We start from the raw sequence: 18,477 nt of genomic DNA on the forward strand, positions 1-18,477 counted from the left end.
ACATTACTCATCCTCAGGGAGACACAAATCAAAACCGCAATGAAATAGCACCTGTCAGATGCTAAAATGAACCTGTCAGGTTGGCTAAAATGAACACAGGAAACAGCAGATGTTGGTAAGGATGTGAAGAAAAGCAATCCCTTTTACACTGTTGGTGGGAATGCAAACTGGTGCAGCTGCTGTGGAAAACAGTATGGAAGTTCTTCAAAAAAGTTAAAAATAAAAATACTCTATGACCCAGCAAATGCACTACTAAGTATTTACCCAAAAGATACAAAAATACTGATTCAAAGGGCTACATGACCCCAATGTTTATAGCAGCAGCATCAATAATAAGCAAATTATAGAAAGAACCCAAATGTCCATCAACTAATGAATGGATAAAGAAGGTGTGGTGAACACACACACACACACACACACACACACACACACAATGTAATATTACTCAGCCATCAAAAAGAATGAAATCTTGCCCTTTGCAATAATGTGGATGGATCTAGACAGTATGACGCTAAGTGAAATAAGTCATCAGAGAAAGACAAAATACTGTATGATTTCACTCATATGTGGAATTTAAGAATCAAAACAGATGAACATAGGGGAAGGGAGAAAGAGAGAGAGGGAAGCAAACCATAAGATACTCTTAACTATAGAGAACAAACCAAGGGTTGATGGAGGGAGGTGGGGGGCGGTGAATGACCTAAATGGGCGGTGGGTATGAAGGAAGGCACTTGTTGTGTTTTGCAGTGGGTGTGGTCTGTAAGTGATGAATCACTCAATTCTCCTGCAGCTGATATTACACTATGCGTTCCCTACCTAGAATTTAAATAAAAATTTGGAAAAAAAGTACATTTGTGTTGTACCACTTCATTTTTACAAAAGACCCACAATTGTATTTGTTTTTGCTAATTGTCTGATGTGCAGGAGTCATTTAGCTAGTTTCTTGGTTTCTTTCAGAAGGAATTGTACCATGTGTAGCTATGCATTTGGTGCGTCCGTGGGAAGCAGGGTGTTGAGCCTCTTATGTCACCATATTTAAAGACTTCCCCTTGGCCCTGATAATACTGCATTTGGAAGCAGCTATTTGCCTTTAGTCTTTGGGAATGTGTGAGAAGGATATGATGTAGAGAGACTAAAATGAGGGTTGAAGTAGACAGGCTAGAATATATAAAGCCTTTTAATGTGGTGTTTCCTATTTATGTAAAAATGCCAAGATAGTCATTATAGGCCATCTGCCCAAGCTTCTATTTGAGTCACGATTCCTTAAAAAATATTTTCCAGAATGTGTTGTTCAATTTCATATATTCAGATGTAGGAAGCCCACGATTAATTGAATCTGTCAATTCTATTTTTGTAATTCCATTTTTAGGGATTAAAATGTCTTATTCTTTAGTTAAAAACCACTTGATCTGATAAAACAGCCAATACGTAGATCAATCAGCCTTTAGATGCTATAATATATAGCTGACATAAGGGAGAGAGATGGGTTAATCTGATTATAGGTTTATATACTCTAAATTAGTAGTAATCCAGTGACAACCCATTCTTCTTGAACAATTTATTTCAAACAATATTTTCTACTGTGCTGCTACTTATAAGTAAGAGCTCCATAAAAGTATGTGTTAAATGGAAAAAGATCATACAGGTGGAAACCCTTGAAGCGCTTTATAAAAAATAAAACAAAATTCTCCATAGATATTTTTTCAGCATGATACTTTGTGAGAAGTCACAGCATCCTATAAATGCTCCTTTGAAAACCTAAGAATCTCCTTGGGCTTTACTTCCATTGTGAAATGTTTTCATACAAAGGCATTTTGCAATCGCAGCTAAAAAATTGAAGACATTCACTGGTTTTAACTTCTACAATGGAAATGATTAATTAAGAGTGTCTTTGAGTCTTACATGGTCCTTCAAATATATGCTGTATATATGGCGTCTCAATAAATGGATTCACTGCTTTTATTTTCAGAAGCTAGAGCAGAGACAGATGAAATAGATAAATAGCAAGAAAGAATGTGGTATGTGGTTTATGTATGAAACTGTTGGGATATTCTTTCTATGCTGCTTAATGATTGGCAGGTATAGCCTTTTTATAGTCATTTCTATCACTCTCTCTCACCCACGTAGGGAGATAGATAGATGATAGATGATACATAGATAGATATGTAGATAGATGATAGATATATACATATAGATATAGATAGATATATAAATATCTCTCCCTCTTTTCCTCTCTCTCTTTATATATATATATATATATATATATATATATATATATATATCTGAATTCAAGTCAAAAATATTTTTGGCCATATTTAACAGATGGGGGTTGCTTTTAAAACTTATAAATATGCATTAAATACATACAGCATCACCATAAAACCCTTATTCTGAGTTCCGGTCTTTACCATAAAAAGAATATGGATCTGTGTTTAACTGGAGAAAAGTCGACCTGAACAAAAATGACTGATAATGTGTTATTTCTTTCTGAAACTGAGTAAGAAGAGAATATACCATTTTTGTTCGATAGCCCTTAGGACTTACATCTCTAAAGTCTGTCCTGATTCACTATGTGGTAACAATGTGTAGTTAATTAAGATTTGTCTCCACAATAAATGGCACAATTTTGTTTACCACAGGGGAACATTTTTATTTTTATGAAAAAAATTAAATTAAATTTAAATTAAATTGAGGGAAAATTAAATTAAATTAAGGGAAAATTAAATATAAATAAGAAAACCACAGCAATGTATTATTATCTAGAACTGAACTAGTGATATTTTTCTTAGATGCAAGAAGGACACACTGACTCTCTTTTTCCCCCCGAAAGAAGAGACTAAATGTCCCAGGTGAAAAGTGCCTTCCCTGTATCAGAAGGGACAGAGACATCTTTATCACCAGAAAAAGTCAGATTAGAAAGGGCTGTATAAAGAAACCTTTATCACTTCCTTACTAATTTGCTCCCCGAAGCCCAAACTTCTTTGGCTTTCCAGTTCTTCACGCTGTATTTTTCCTTTGTGTAGAATGTATAAAAGCTGCCTGCTTTCGTCACTGAGTCTTGTATTTCTATGAGCTCCGAGCATATGAAATTACACATTTTTCTCCTGTTAGTCTGTTTTGTGTCGATTTAATTATTAGACCGACCAGAGAACGTGGGAGAGAAGTAAGGAAAATTTTCCCTTCCATATAATATGCAATTTTTTATATCATAAATAACTTGAGATAAATGAAAGTGTGCATCCATAATTCATCAGATGCTGTGTTTCTATATGGAAATCCTTCAAAATGGACTTAAGGGAAGAAAGACCATTTTGTCATATATTACGTCTTTCACTACTATAAAATATCACATATTTAATATGCTGTCTTATGTATTCTAACTGGTTATTAACAACCTTCTCATACGGATGCAGACCTGGGCATCTGGAGTCTCACAGATACTAGGCTTTTCTGGATGCAATACCCTCGCTCTCGATAGATTCCTGATGACAGCATCAGGAAATAAATTTCTCTCCCGAAATAATTCTCATGGCTAATCTCAGGGAATGCTCAAGTGTGTTTACCCTAAAGTCTCATTTGGAAATGAACAAAACCAGGGATGACAGATTTCCAGGATTCTAAGCAACTTCAAGTTCCTCTACGTTGGTTCTCTAATGCAGCAGGATTCCAGCCTGTGTGATTGATGGCTGAAGGCAGCATATAAGGAGGGTCACCAGATGGAAGCGTGGTCTGTAATATATATTAAGCTGAACTCTTGAACATCGCTGACATTGGTGTGATGAGAAAGTAACGTGGAAGGTGGCTGCATTGCAGGATTCCAGAGAGTAAATACATAATAAGAAAATCAGTGGCCTCTGAATTTGTGCACTGTGGTAGCCGCAGGGGATGCTCTCTTTAGTGGCCATGTTCTGAGTGGCATTTTACAACATGCTAATCAAGACAGGACACCTAAATATCACAGCTTGCTATGCATTCATTGAATATCTACTGTTGATAAATGTCTCCGGATAATGTATAATAATCACGCACATCGGCTGTATTTTCTGAGCTTTAATGCAGTTCATTTAATTGCTCCTAAACCAGTAAATGCAAAACTTGAGGAGGAAAGAAACTAAGATGTGTTAGGCATATACTAGCTTATGCTCTTGAGTAGTCCGGTACTTGCCTGTTTAATCAGAAACTTTATCTGGGACTTAGCAGGGGCACAGGATTTCTTCTGCTTTTTTTTTTTTCTCTTGTTAGTGTATTGTTTTTGTTTCTTGCTTTCTATAAAGCTAGAACTCTCCACAATGAAATTAGTATACTTTTAAATTTGGGAAAAATGATTCTCAGTGACAATTTTTGATGCTTTCATATATTCTTTGTCATTCTTTGTGTGATGGTCCCAGTACTAAGGTAACAAAAGTATTCGTGTGGGAGATACTGTTGAGGCAAGGCTCAAACCATGTAACTAATTGCTACTAATTGCCCACCAGTTAAAATTAAGAAACGGATTCATTTTTGTTACCCAAGACATTTTCTGCCATTGTTTACTTCCTTGGTACTTATTCAGAGGATGTGGAATTGTCCTCAGTCCTTTCTTCTGATTCTTTTCAAATTAATTGTTTCCTCAGATGCTCCCCTGTGTAGAGGGATGTGAAAATCCCACAGGTTCCATTTTGTTCAACCAGGACCTAACTTTAGCCTCTAAAACAGGGTTTCTCCTCAAGACCATGTAAACTGACTTCCCTTGACTCTCCTCCTTCCCATGATTTAAATGAGCTTGTATAGCCACATTATTATAACTTAGGTACCCTAATGGATCTTGGTTTTCTTAAAAATGGAGTTATAAAGGGACACCTGGGTGGCTCATTGGTTAAGCATTGGACTCTTGATTTCAGCTCAGGTCACAATCTCCCCTGTCGTGAGTTCCAGCCCTGTGTTGGGCTCTGTGCTGCCAGTGTTGAGTCTGCTTAGGATTCTCTCTCTCCTTCTCTTTCTGCCCCTCCCTCACTCTCTCTCTGTCTCTCTCAAAATAAATAAACTTAAAAACAACTTGTTAAATTGTTTTTAAAAGAATAGAGTTACAGGGGCGCCTGGGTGGCTCAGTCAGTTCAGCGTCCCACTTCAGCTCAGGTCATGTTCTCACGGTTCATGGGTTTGAGCCCCACATCGGGCTCTGTGCTGACATCTCAGAGCCTGGATCCTGCTTTGGATTCTGTGCCTCCCTCTCTCTCTGCCCCTCCCCCCATTCTCTCTCTCTCTCTCTCTCTCTCTCTCTAATATAAAATAAAGCATAAAATTTTAAAAAAAGAGAAAGAGTTATAAATAACAGAAAAAAGAATGTTTTTGGGAGAAATTCTATACATCAATTATAGGCAAGCAAGAAAAAATTATGTATAATTAGGGGTTTCTGGATCACCCTGGTGATACTCAAGCAGTAGGAGGTAGGCAACCATCTACCTAGAAGATCACCTTCTTCAGAAAATAGTTGCCTGTCCTGTCACATTGAGTATTGTGACAAAGGGTTCCTGGCATGATGATGGTACCAAAGTACACTGAGTTTCCCTGCTGCTGGAGGAAAGACTAGAAGTTCCTGCAGGTGGATAAAGGCGTTCTGCAAGCAAGTCAGAATTTTTAATAACGTGAGGGGCGCCTGGGTGGTTCAGTCAGTTAAGCGTCTGACTTCGACTCAGGTCACGATCTGGCGGTCTGTGAGTTCGAGCCCCGCGTGGGGCTCTGGGCTGATGGCTGGAACCTGGAGCCTGTTTCCGATTCTGTGTCTCCCTCTCTCTCTGCCCCTCCCCCATTCATGCTCTGTCTCTCTCTGTCTCAAAAATAAATAAACGTTAAAAAAATTAAAAAAAAACAATTTTTAATAATATGAAGAATGTGTACTGAGATATTCTATGACATACGGGCACTACATCAATTTTACAGATATATTAAGAACACATACTGTGTACAAGGAACTGTTAGGTTAAACAACCTAGGTTGTTAACCTAGGTTAAGCAACCCTGAGGTTGCTTACGATACGGTAGAAAATATACTATGTGTTTGGGAAATATATTTAGAGTATAATCTACTTACAGAAACTTTCTCAGGATGTATACTGTAGTTATTTTCAGAAACAAAAATTTCCTTCACTCCAAAGGAGAACGTTACTAGCGTCTGTAGAAATCGTCCCGAGAACCACCGCAAGGTGACGTCTAACGAGCTAGGTTAGTTTTAAGTTCTTAAAGTATACACAGCTTTTACACGTTTTTTTTTACCTTGCTCATTTCGCGGAGCAGTATGTTTGTGAAATTTCTCCTTGTTGTTGCACATGGAAGCAGTGAGTTCACTTCCTGCTGTGTCGTTTTCCAGTGTGCTAACATGTCATGAAATAATGTATCTCCTCTAGAGCAACAGTCAAACTATAGCGCAAAGTATGTTTGGACGTGAGACACTTCCTATTTATATACGGTCGAGGATTGTTTTGGCAATACACGGGCAATCCTAAGGGACTGTGACTAAGAATTTATGGCCTGCAAACCCTAAAATATGCCGCATTTAACACTTTAGGAAAAAATTTTGTTAACTCTTGTCCTGTTGTGTTGATCTAAGTTGTTTTCAGTTTGATGCTAATGATAATAATGCAATGAGGAATATTTGCACACATGTCTTGGGCAGACATACTCATTTAACCTCAGCATAAATCTGGGAATAGAGTTTTTAGGTCATAAGACATTTATATGGCCAGCACGAGCAGACATAAGCATACGGTTTTGCAAAGTAAAATGCCAATTCTGCTTTCTACTGTCAGTGTGTAAGAGCTACAATTGTTCCATATCGTCATCAATACTTGGCATTTCAATTGTTTACATATTTTGCTGTTCTATATGTGAATCAGAATATACTACATTTACATATTCATTTTTATTTTCTTGAATACCAATGAAGTTGGATATCCACTCTCTGAAGTGTCTAGGAAATTCTGAATTTGCGTCAACTGGCCACTGAAAAGGGTCACACTGACAAGTACTTGGCCCTCTGAAATTGGTATTATCTACCTGGCTTCAAATTTAGGGAGAGGTAACCCAAAATTAGTTGAGTCAGTCCATTCTATTTTTGGAATTCCATTTCTGTGGTGTAGAAGTTCCTATTTCTTCGTTCACACCCACTAGATCTGAAAAAACAGTTAATATGTAGATCAAATCAGTCTTCAGATACTGGAAAATATGGTGGCTGTCCTAAGGGAGCAATGCTGGTTAATCAGATTGCATATTAAAATTCTCTAATTTTAAGTAGCAATCCACTCACACTCTCTTTTTTTGGACTTAAATATATATTTTTTTAAATGTTTATTTATTTTTGAGACAGAGAGAGACAGAGCATGAACGGGGGAGGGTCAGAGAGAGGGAGACACAGAATCTGAAACAGGCTCCGGGCTCCGAGCTGTCAGCACAGAGCCCGACGCGGGGCTCGAACTCACGGACCGTGAGATCGTGACCTGAGCCGAAGTCGGCCGCTTAACCGACTGAGCCACCCAGGCGCCCCTGGACTTAAATATTTTAAGCAATGTTTTCTTCCATGCTGCTGCTCTTAATTTTAAAAGTGCCTGTGTTCATCGAGAAAACATGGTACAGATGAAAACCTTTCAAACCTTTATTAATAAATAAATTTCTTCACAGTTTTTCTTTTCCAGCATGACACCCAGTGACAGGTCACAGGGTTCCACAAATGCCCTCTGAAAAAGGAGAGGAATTGTTTCTTCCACTCTAAAATGTTTGCTCACAAAACTATTTAAAAGTAGCAGCTAAAAAATCTAAGAAATTCAGTGGTTTTTAGCTTCAACAATTGTAATGGATAATTAAGAGTGTCTTTGGGTCTGATATGGTTCTTTAAATATAAGGATATTCCCATGCTATTTCAACAAGTTGTTTTAATCATTAGAAATTAAAACAGAGAAAGTTCAAATAGACCAATATCAAGAACATACACACATAAATGCTCTTTGTTTCTAGTGTAACTAATATGTAGGTGTTTACAGGCTCATTATCTTGGTATCCACAATCATTTTATGTACTTCCTTAAAATTTATAGAAAACAAAATATAATATAATATAACATAATATAATAATATAATATAATATAATTAATATAATATAATATAATATAATATATAACATAACGGTATAGTAATAAATTGCATATATATATATATACACATCTATATCTACATATATATCTATATATATATATCTATATATATATTCCGGCTACATACTTTACAGTTATATAATTGTGTTACTAATTTGTAATAAACATTCAAAAATGTTGCCTGGTGTTTTTAATTTATCATTTAATTGTTTTTTTTTTTTTTCCATTTTGTGTCCCATACAGTAAGCAGGTACTTTGGATAATACAAACAAAATGTTCAATTCTTTTTTTAAAATTTTTAAATGCTTATTTATTTTTGAGAGAGAGAGACAGTGTGAGTGGGAGAGGGGCAGAGAGAGAGGGAGGCAGGGAATCTGAAGCAGTCTCCAGGCTCTGATCTGTCAGCACAGACCCCAGAATGGAGCTCGAACTCATGAACCATGAGATCATGACCTGAGCTGAAGCCAGACACTTAACTGACTGGGCCTCCCAGGTACCACCCACGTGCCCCCAAAGTGTTCAATTCTTGACAAAGAATGCTCCCAACTACATATTAGAAGCAGTTATTTAATAAAGGGAATGATATTGAAACAGTGTTTAAGGGAGAGGTTTTGCTATGTATTACAAAAAGAGACATTTATCCAGGACAGAGAAGAGAAAAGGAAGGAAGGAAATTTCCCTGGAGGATTGGTAGAGGAGCTGATTTTTGATAATTACAGCACAGTGATGCCCAAAGCCCTTTCCGCTGTTCTTTATAACCTAACCATTTTGATTCCTTTTCTTCTCCTCCACTTTCTTGGGATCAAATTGACATATAACATTGGGAATTTTTAAAAGGGTACAAGGTGGGTTTTGATATATGTCTACTTGGTGAAATCATCATTGCTATAACGTTAATAAACACATTCATTGCCTTACATAGTTACCAACTTTATATCGTGTTGAGAACATTTAAGAACAAATTCTTAGCAAATTTCAATTATGCAATACAGTATTGTTAATTGTAGTCACCATACTGCACACTATGTCCCCCAAAGCTTATTCAGCTTATAACAGAAAGTTTGTACTATCTGACCAACGTGTCCCCATTTTGCCCACTCCCCAAGCTCCTGGCAACCACTGTTCTACTCTCTGCTTTTATGAGTCCAGCTTTTTTAGATTCCACAAACAAGTGAGATCATATAATATTTATCTTTCTCTGTCTGACTTATTTCACTCGGCATAATGCCCTCATGCCCTCAAGGTCCATCCATGTTTTGGCAAGCACAACTTCTTTACTTTGAAAAGTCATGACTTGGCCACCTCAAGACCTCTCTAACTGTCAGATACACTGCCTACTATCTTCACTTCTCCAGGATCCAACTTGCATCTTTTGAGATCTTTTGAGACTCAATATCTCCAGCCAATGAAGCCTTTCTTTTATACTAGATTTAGACATTTTCTGTGGATAAAGCCCCCTGTTTTTTTACTTCATGATGAATTTGAAAGTTATGAATTATTTGGTGCTTAGTTAGGTAATGTTGGTTACCTTGAGTAGATTACAAGATTCGTTAGTATAGAAACTACTGGATATGCCATGGGATACAAAGCATTTAAATACCCAAGTTCACTTAGTAAGCACACACTCAATCTAAGTATAATAAATTAATGTTTGAATGAATGAATGAACAAATAAAAATCTGGCAAAATGAGAAAAGTGCGAAAAGTTTTCCACAAAGAAGGAGTACCATATACAAAATCTAGATGCATAATAAAGTATGATATATATAAGGAACTGCAATATTATTGTGATAGGGCTTCAAAACAAACTCATTTTATTCAATTAAAGTTTTCGAGACAACTTTATTTCTCTTCTGTTATGCAATATAATTTTATATAAACTATAACCACAAAGTGTGTGTGTGTGTGTGTGTGTGCATGTGATATTTAAAACCATCTTTTAATTTTTATTTTTTTCAGGGTCTCTTTCACATCTTTGTTCCTCAGGCTGTAAATCAGTGGGTTTAACATGGGAATCACAAGGGTGTAAAACAAGGAGGTCATTTTGTCTTGATCAAGAGAGTAGGAAGAACTTGGCCGGAAATACATGAAGAGAATGGTCCCCTGGAAAATTGCAACAGCAGTTAAGTGGGAGGTGCAGGTGGAGAAAGCTTTGAATCTCCCCTCAGCAGAGTGGACCTTCAGGACGGATAGGATTATATAACAATAAGAGATAAGGACTCCTAAAATGGTACTCAGTTCAATGAAGCCAAAAAATGTGAATAATGCCAACTCATTGATCTCTGTATTTGAGCAGGAAAGAAGGTAGAGTGGAGGTAGATCACAGAAGAAATGATTAATCTCCTTTGATCCACAGAAACATAACCGGAATGTTAGTGTCGTGTGTATCAAAGCATCTGCCGTGGCCAGCACGTAAACCCCAGCCATGAGCAGGAAGCACACTCTGCTGGACATGTTGACCGTGTAGAGCAAGGGGTTGCTAATGGCCTTGTACCGATCAAAGGCCATCACCACCAGCAGTAGGCACTCAGAATCAGCAAACGTACAGAAGACCAAGAATTGCAGAGCACAGCCAATGAAAGGGATTGATGTGTTTTTGGCTAGAAGGTCTACCAACATTTTGGGCCCAATAGCTGTGGAATAACAGAGGTCACAGAAAGAGAGGTGGCTAAGGAAAAAGTACATTGGCGTGTTCAGCTGAGAATTCATTCTAATTAGAATAATCATTCCGAGGTTTGCAAAAAGATTAATGAGATAAATAACAAGAAACATTGTAAATAGGGTTGCTTTCATCCCAGGGTTATTGGTAATTCCCAAGAAAATGAAATCAGTCAAGGATGAACAATTTCCTCCATCCATTCTTCTATATCCTTGTCTAAACTTTTGAGAACATGACCAAGACGATGATAGATACACATGTAACTCTTCCGACAGCCACAAAATACCTGTAAGGCAGAACACAATTTCTTCCCTCAACTGTCTTTTATACTCATAAAATTACTTGGTCAATTCTTTAAAGAGGCATCGCTACCTCTATGGTAATAATAAAAATATCTACGATAGGTGGTTAAGAAACTTTGATATAAATCTAGATGTCATTTAGGGCACCTGGGTGGCTCAGTCGGTTGGGTGTCCAACTCTGGATTTCAGCTCAGTTTCTCACGGTTTGTGAGTTCATGCCCCACATTGTGAAGAGTACTGTCAGTGCAGAGTTGGCTCGGGCTTCTCTCTCTCTTTCTCTGCCCCTCCCCCTGCTGTCTCCCTCTCTCTCTCTCTCTCTCTCTCACTCTCAAAATAAGCAAGTAAATAAATAAATAAACTGTATAAATCTAGATGTCATTTATGAGGGATGCAACTTTCAACAAGCTCTTTAATTCCTCCAAATATCACCTTCCTTTTATCAAGGATGATATTTGGGTGAATTGATATCTCATTCATCTTCAAAATAACCTGAAGAAGCACGAATGTTAGGCCATAAGATGGAGGACTAAGCCTTTTCTCTGCTTGAAAGAATTCCATGGACACACACACAAAATGAGTATATTTATTCTATTCTTTAAAAAAAACATGATCGGCTTAAAAGATTTTTTTATATTAGGTTTTAGAAACAATGAGCATATCACACACTAATAACAATGAAAATAATTATATTCCTGATCCCGGGGTGAGTTGTCTTCAGTGTTTGCTAGGACAAGGAGTAAGAATTACTGACTTTTTTCAGGAAATGTATTATTGCTTTGCCAAAATACTCATTACCTGTTTGTGGAGTGGTCTGATGCGAAGGAGGAGTCTCTTAACCAAAGAAAAGGGCAAAAAAAAAAAAAAAAAAAGAAGTTAACACATACATTCGCATGTCTTTGGATTTTGAATGGACTTTTATATTAAAGAACGAAAGTAAGATGAAGAATGATAAACACGTCTGAGTGATACAGGTTCTTTTCCTTGTGTGTGTATTTATGTGTGTGTCATGTATTTGCATGTGTATATATGTCTCTCTCGTACACAAGAATAGAAAGTGGACAATGGACTTGCTCTTTAGACTGAAGTAAATATGGCATGTGGTTCACATGGAGATGCGTTTGTGTATGTTGTTATTTGTAAAGTGGTGCCTACATTATTTTTAAGTAAAACCAAAAAAAAAAACTGCTTAAATTCATGTATATACTTACCCAGCAATAAAAGTAATAGAAGCTTTCCTGTAAACCAACATCCAAGTAAAATAATTAAAAAGTTATATTGTGAATACTAAGCTCAGGTTCAGTTTTGAGAAGAAAATATTTTTGTCCATTAAACTGCAGAGTTTATTTCATTGAGTAAGCAGGCAAAAAGATGCTTTTAAAAAAAAAACTTTTTTTCTTAAAAATTTAAGTTTTTAACCCTATATTCTTTAAATTACAACCTAAAAGCCTACCTGAGATGAGCAGGTCTTTGGTGGTTGAACAATAGGCAGCGGGCATTTTATTTTAGCAGGTGCATTTGGGACTTAAATCTGTAGCTACTGCCCTTAGGCTTTGATGTTAGGCAAACATATCATTAATTATATTCCTGGTTCTGTATATTCCCTCTGTGAATTCGGAAACAACTGTAGCAAAGGCTGAACTTTAATGCTTCACTACTGTTACCAAGTTGATCTCTGCCAGGAAGAAAACCCCAAATTATTTTTATAGTATGCTTCAGCTTCTCAGAATTTGCATCATTCTTCTCCAGTCAAAGAGGAAATCTAATAAAACCCAAGTAAACCCCTCCTTAATCATTTCTAGCTCCTTTTGATTGTTCATTTTGTTTCTTCCATATTTGAAATATTCTCCTTCCCACTGTATTGAGGCATATTAGCATAATTTGATAACATTTTCTTTTTATTGAAATATAATTGATCGTTGTAAAATTCACCCTTTCAAAGAATGCAGTTCTTTGGTTTTTAACACGTTTTCAAGGCTGTTCAGCCATCACCACTATCTAACGCCAGACCTGTGAGAAACCCATACCTGTTCATTGCCACAGCCCTTGCCCTCTCTCCCAGCTCCCAGAACACTAATCCACTTTCCACTCTGCCCACTCCGGACATCTCAAATAAACAACATCAATTGTGTTGTGTCGAAATGGGCTTCTTTCCTCCAGCCTGATGTTTTTAAGGATCTCCATGTTGGTGCGTGATTCAGAATTTTGTTTCATTTTATGACTGAATGATACTTCACTGTCTGGATATAATACATTGGTTGATTCATTCATCAGTTGGATGCACTTTATGGATATAATACATCGGTTGATTCATTCATAAGTTGGATGGACATTTTGGGTTGTTTCCGCATTTTGGCTATTGCGAACAACGATGCTAAAAATATTCTTGTCCATGGTACTTGGCTTGCCGGGCTGCTTTCCTCAGGGAGCCTGATCTTCTTCCCATCCCCTGACCACATGCAAGTCACCATTTCATTGACTTTAGGACTCCATCACATTCTCTACACTTAGTACATTCTTTACTAAATTCTGTTCCTTTTATTCATATGAAAATTCATCTACTACATTTGAGACTTCAGGAATAAGACCAGTGTTTGTATTTGTGTTCTAAACTATCTAGTATAGGGATTTGCAAAAGTCATGGCTTTCTAAATATTTATTGTTGGGTGTTTCTGGCTATTTAAAATGGAAGGTAAAGTGAAAATATTAGTAATATACTAGATTTGGGTTTGGGGATTTTTTCTATTAATATACCTGCTATGTACAAAGATAATGCATCTAAGGAAATTCACATAGATGCTGATAATTCTAAAAAAGCAGAGAAAAAGATGTAGCCCTTCTCTTATTATTCCTAATGGTCCATTAACAAAAACTTTGCTTCCCTCCCTTGTAATTTTAGGGTCTTTGGTCTTTGTTTAAAAAGAAAAAAAATAATTCTTCCAACAGGTAACACAAATTAGTTCCATTGAACCAAATGCCAAGACAGCTATCTGGTCACTTAAGACCCTCATGCTCCTTAGTGAACAGGCAAAAGGGGTTTCTCTACCAGTTGGGGTGATTGTTCCTGAATATAAAGGGAACATGTGATGTTTACTATAGAGCTAAGGTAGCAGGGAGTGTTCCTGGAATGCATGACAGCCTCCGGGGCACCTTTTAGAATGCTCAAATCCATTATTAGAATGTTGATAGAAAACCATAACGGTCCCAAATAGAACCAGCAATGATATCTATACTTGAGGGATATAGGTTTGGGCCACTTTACAAGGCAAGAAAGCAAGACAACGGGGTGCTTGTTGAAGTTAAGGGGAATTCGGAGGAGGTTGCAGAGAAAAGGAAATTCTATGTTTGAACGATGATCACGTGGCCAGTAATGAAAGCAACACCATAGGAGTTATGATTGTCTTTTCCTTTTGTTTCGAGGTAAATATGTTAACTAATATTCCCACCTCGCCTATTCCCCTACTTCCTTCCATAAGATAGCGTGAGAAGGTTTAGACTTCTATCTCAAAATTTTCACAAGTTATAGGCTGTCAAAGGTGTGTGACTTAGCTAGAAGAACCCTAGGTCACCCCCATAAGGATAAAATGGCACATGAAACTTTGTGTAGCCTCTTTTTTCTTTCAGTTGTATGAGTGAATCTGTTAAAAGCAAGCATGTGTTTGCTGTTGTCTTATTTGAAAGATGAATGTGATTATAAGAAAGTCTCTGAATGGCATGCTGAAAAGGAGTGGATTATTTGGGATCTTGCCATCAGTGTGTCTATAGATGCATTTTCTAAATTGTTTCAATGCTGTTTCAGGTTGGAATTGGTACAAAATAGGAATTTACATGAGGGTTGGGAATAAATCTCCTGTTTCCATAATGTTTACAGTGGTTCCGTTTTTATTACTGAAATGATGATTAAGCAGCTTCAGTAATAGCACAAGGACCACATAGACTTCAGCAAAAACCACAGAGGAAGGCTTAGCTAAATGGGTTGCCATGGAAAGTTTGACCATTCCTAGCCTGAAATATAAATTCAGGCCTTGCTGACTATCATACAGTCTTGGGGATTTAGCAGGTGGCCTATGGGTAATGAAATACTGTATGTTACCAGTAGGAAAAGCAGTGTAAGCCATCTAGAAAGCTCAGCAATTAACAGCAGCTCTGGGGACCTTGAAAACATACTGATACCCTGTACTTTTAGTTATTCCTTTACTTGGAAACTGTTAAATTTTCTCATAAGTGGCATAATGTTTGGTGATATAACTGTTGAGCACCAAAACATAGTGATGTAGGAAAAATAAGATTTTCACAGGCATCTGGATATGTAATATTGCACTGTAGACATATCACTAATAGATAGTTGCATACGTTTGTTTTAAGTAAGCTCTATGTGAGCAGGGAACCCAACGTGGGACCCGAGATCCTCACGACCCTGAGATCAAGACCTGAGCTAAGATCAAGAGTCAGACACGTAACTGACTGAGTCACCCAGGTGCCCCAGATATTTGCATATGTTAAGTGTTTAGTGAACATGAAAAGCCGTTGAGATATACTTATCTAATACTGCTTTTTGTGATTCTCTATAGCCTTGGCCAAGTAATCCTTGGCTAAGGAAATATAAACTTAATATTAGAGTATGGTGGTGGGTATGTAGCTGTGAGTGACTGTGCTCTCTTTTTAGCAAATAAAACAACAGACATGCTCAAGAGAAGCATTGTTGGTCAGAAATCTAAAGAAACGATTCTTAGAGGAATTTAAAACTGAGAATGATTTGGGCTGGATCTTGTGGACTTTCACAACAAAGAGTACATGGGTTTAAATGTACTTATAAACTTTAATACTTCCGAGTCAAAGCTTATAAATATTTATTATGTAGAGAAAAAATAATAAAAATAACATACAGAAAAAAAAAAAAAACACATCAGCTACTGAAATACATTTTGCATGATACATGCCTCCAATTTCAGCCTTCAAACATCTCACCAGGGCATATGGGTTGATCTCCCAAGAGGATACAGGTGATATATATATATATATATTGGAGAGCCAATTCTGTTTTTGAGAAGACAGAGAAAGATGTTCCTCCCATACCTCTAGTAATACTTTGGTGTATAAAAAAGAAAAATATAGGAAGACAAACAGTTTGCCTTACAGTTAACCTATATTCTTCAAAGTGCTACTTAGAAAAAATTTTCAAATTGCTTTGGAGTAGAATGGGGGTAGATTAGCAGCGTATTATTGAACTGAACTTAAGAAAGTGTACTTGATTTTGTATTAATGCTTCTATGACATCCCTGCCTCTCACCATCTCATCATACAGTGTACATTTGAATTAATGTTAGCTATAATACAAATATTTATAATTAACACCTGTCAAGTACTTAAAAATTACAGGTGTTATTCACAGCATTTGCTCAGTTATTCATCCAACAATCACTGACATACATACTTTATTCTCCCCATTTTTCAGATAAGTTAACATGCATAGAAAATGAATGAACTTGGGGCACCTGGGTGGCTCAGTTGGTTAGGCCCCCTGCTCTTGACTTCGGCTGAGGTCATGATCTCATGGTTGGTGAGTTTGAGCCCCACATCAGGCTTTGCACTGGCAGCACAAGCCTTCTTGGGGTCTCTCTCTCTCTCCCTCTCTCTCTCTGCCCTTTCCCTACTCACTTTCTCTGTCTCTCTCAAAATAAATAAATAAACTTAAAAAAAAAGAAAATGAAGTAACTTATTCAAAATGCCTCTCACTAGCCAAGTACAGAGCTTCCATACGAACCAATAGAATCTGGCCTCCTTCTTCATCCAGTAATCTATCATATAAATGAGATACATTACAGACACACATGCGTGCACACTCACTTTTCTTAGGTATTTACTATATCCCTTAAGACAGCCTGATAAAACACATTTTAGTATTAACTCCAAGCTAGCGACCATTGAACAGTAGTCTATTCTTTAGCAGCAATTTTGAAACTTCTAAATGTTTTCTTACGTCGTGGGTTATGACTTGAATTTGGCTGTATGAAAAACAAATGTTTGATAAAAATCCCTTGTGTATCTGCTGATACATGTGTTGCAGGTTCCCAGTTAGAGTTTGTAACTGGGGATTTAGGTGAATCTCCGAACTTTATAGCTCACGAGGCATCTACCTTTAATCGTACAGCTCTCTTAGCGGCATCTTTAACATCTTTATTTCTCAAACTATAAATCAATGGATTCAGCACTGGGATGATGATGGTGTAGAACACGGAGATAATTTTATCAGTATTAGGAGAATATAGATAGCTGGGCCGTGAGTAAATGAAGAGGAGAGTCCCCTGATAGATGGCCACTGAAGTCAGGTGAGAGGCACATGTGGAAAAGGTTTTCTTCCTCCCACTGGAAGAACGGATCTTTAAGACTGAGCGAAGGATGAAAAAGTAGGAGATGATGATGACGATGAAACAGATAATTTCCACTGAGCTGCCATATGTAGAGAGAAGCCACTCATTAACTGATGTGTCTGTGCAGGATAACTTAAGCAGTGGGGGGAGGTCACAGAAAAAATGATTAATGACATTTTTATCACAGTATTTCAGAACAAATGCAAAGGACGTATGAACCAGGGAACTCAAGTTGCCTCCAATGTAGGATAAGACAATCAACCATATACAGATGTCCCGAGACATCACGACCATATACAGTAAAGGGTTACAGATGGCGACGTAGCGATCGTATGCCATGGCAGCCAAGATAAAGGATTCTGTATCAGCAAAGGCACAGAAAAAATAAAACTGGAGGGCACAGCCATAATAAGAGATAGATTTGTTCTCTGAGAGGAAATTGATGAGCATTTTGGGAACAATGACTGAGGAGTAACAGAGGTCTGCAAAGGATAAGTTGCTAAGGAAAAAATACATGGGGGTTTGAAGGTGAGAATCAGTCCTGATTAATATCATCAGTCCAATGTTCCCTGTTAAAATCATACCATACAGTGTCAGAAACATGAGGAATAGGACAATCTGCAGTTCAGGGCGGGTCGGAAACCCTAAAAGAATAAACTCAGTCACCAAAGTGTAGTTTCCATCTATCAATTCCATATTCTGTGTTGTTTTCTTTCTACAGGAATTCTAACGTCCTAAAATGGTATATCGACGGAAAGAGAAAAACAGATAAAATTACAAGGTTATTTTATTGTTTCCGTGAACAAAGAAACAAGCAAGCAAATAAAGAACCAAACCCAAACTCCCTTTCAAAAATAAACTCTGAGAAATAGATCTCAGGATTTAGTAGCTGTCAGATTCTATGGTTGCTAGTTTTATCTTATTTGCTTGATTATTGATGAGTTCTTCCATTGGATAGTTGGCTTCTGCATGCAAAGATCTGGTTTTGCTTACCTTTTTTGTACTCAAGGATAGCACAATAGCTGGA

General features: G+C 37.1%; 2 protein-coding genes across 2 annotated transcripts; both read right to left on the reverse strand.

Moving 5' to 3' along the window:
* Window positions 1-10,047: 10,047 nt before the first annotated feature.
* LOC115526059 (olfactory receptor 5W2-like) lies at window positions 10,048-10,980 on the reverse strand. Its single transcript, XM_030333527.1, has one exon. It carries the CDS (start codon window positions 10,978-10,980, stop codon window positions 10,048-10,050), a length of 933 nt encoding a protein of 310 aa, XP_030189387.1.
* Window positions 10,981-17,201: 6,221 nt separating this feature from the next.
* LOC115524487 (olfactory receptor-like protein OLF1) lies at window positions 17,202-18,146 on the reverse strand. Its single transcript, XM_030330805.1, has one exon. It carries the CDS (start codon window positions 18,144-18,146, stop codon window positions 17,202-17,204), a length of 945 nt encoding a protein of 314 aa, XP_030186665.1.
* Window positions 18,147-18,477: the final 331 nt, after the last annotated feature.

The sequence above is a fragment of the Lynx canadensis genome, chromosome D1, assembly GCF_007474595.2.
Source record: "Lynx canadensis isolate LIC74 chromosome D1, mLynCan4.pri.v2, whole genome shotgun sequence".
Classification (NCBI taxonomy): Eukaryota; Metazoa; Chordata; class Mammalia; order Carnivora; family Felidae; genus Lynx; species Lynx canadensis.

Bases quoted from the DNA above. Each gene is read 5' to 3' on its own strand.
- LOC115526059 (XM_030333527.1), bottom strand. From the start codon at position 10,980: ATGGATGGAGGAAATTGTTCATCCTTGACTGATTTCATTTTCTTGGGA.
- LOC115524487 (XM_030330805.1), bottom strand. From the start codon at position 18,146: ATGGAATTGATAGATGGAAACTACACTTTGGTGACTGAGTTTATTCTT.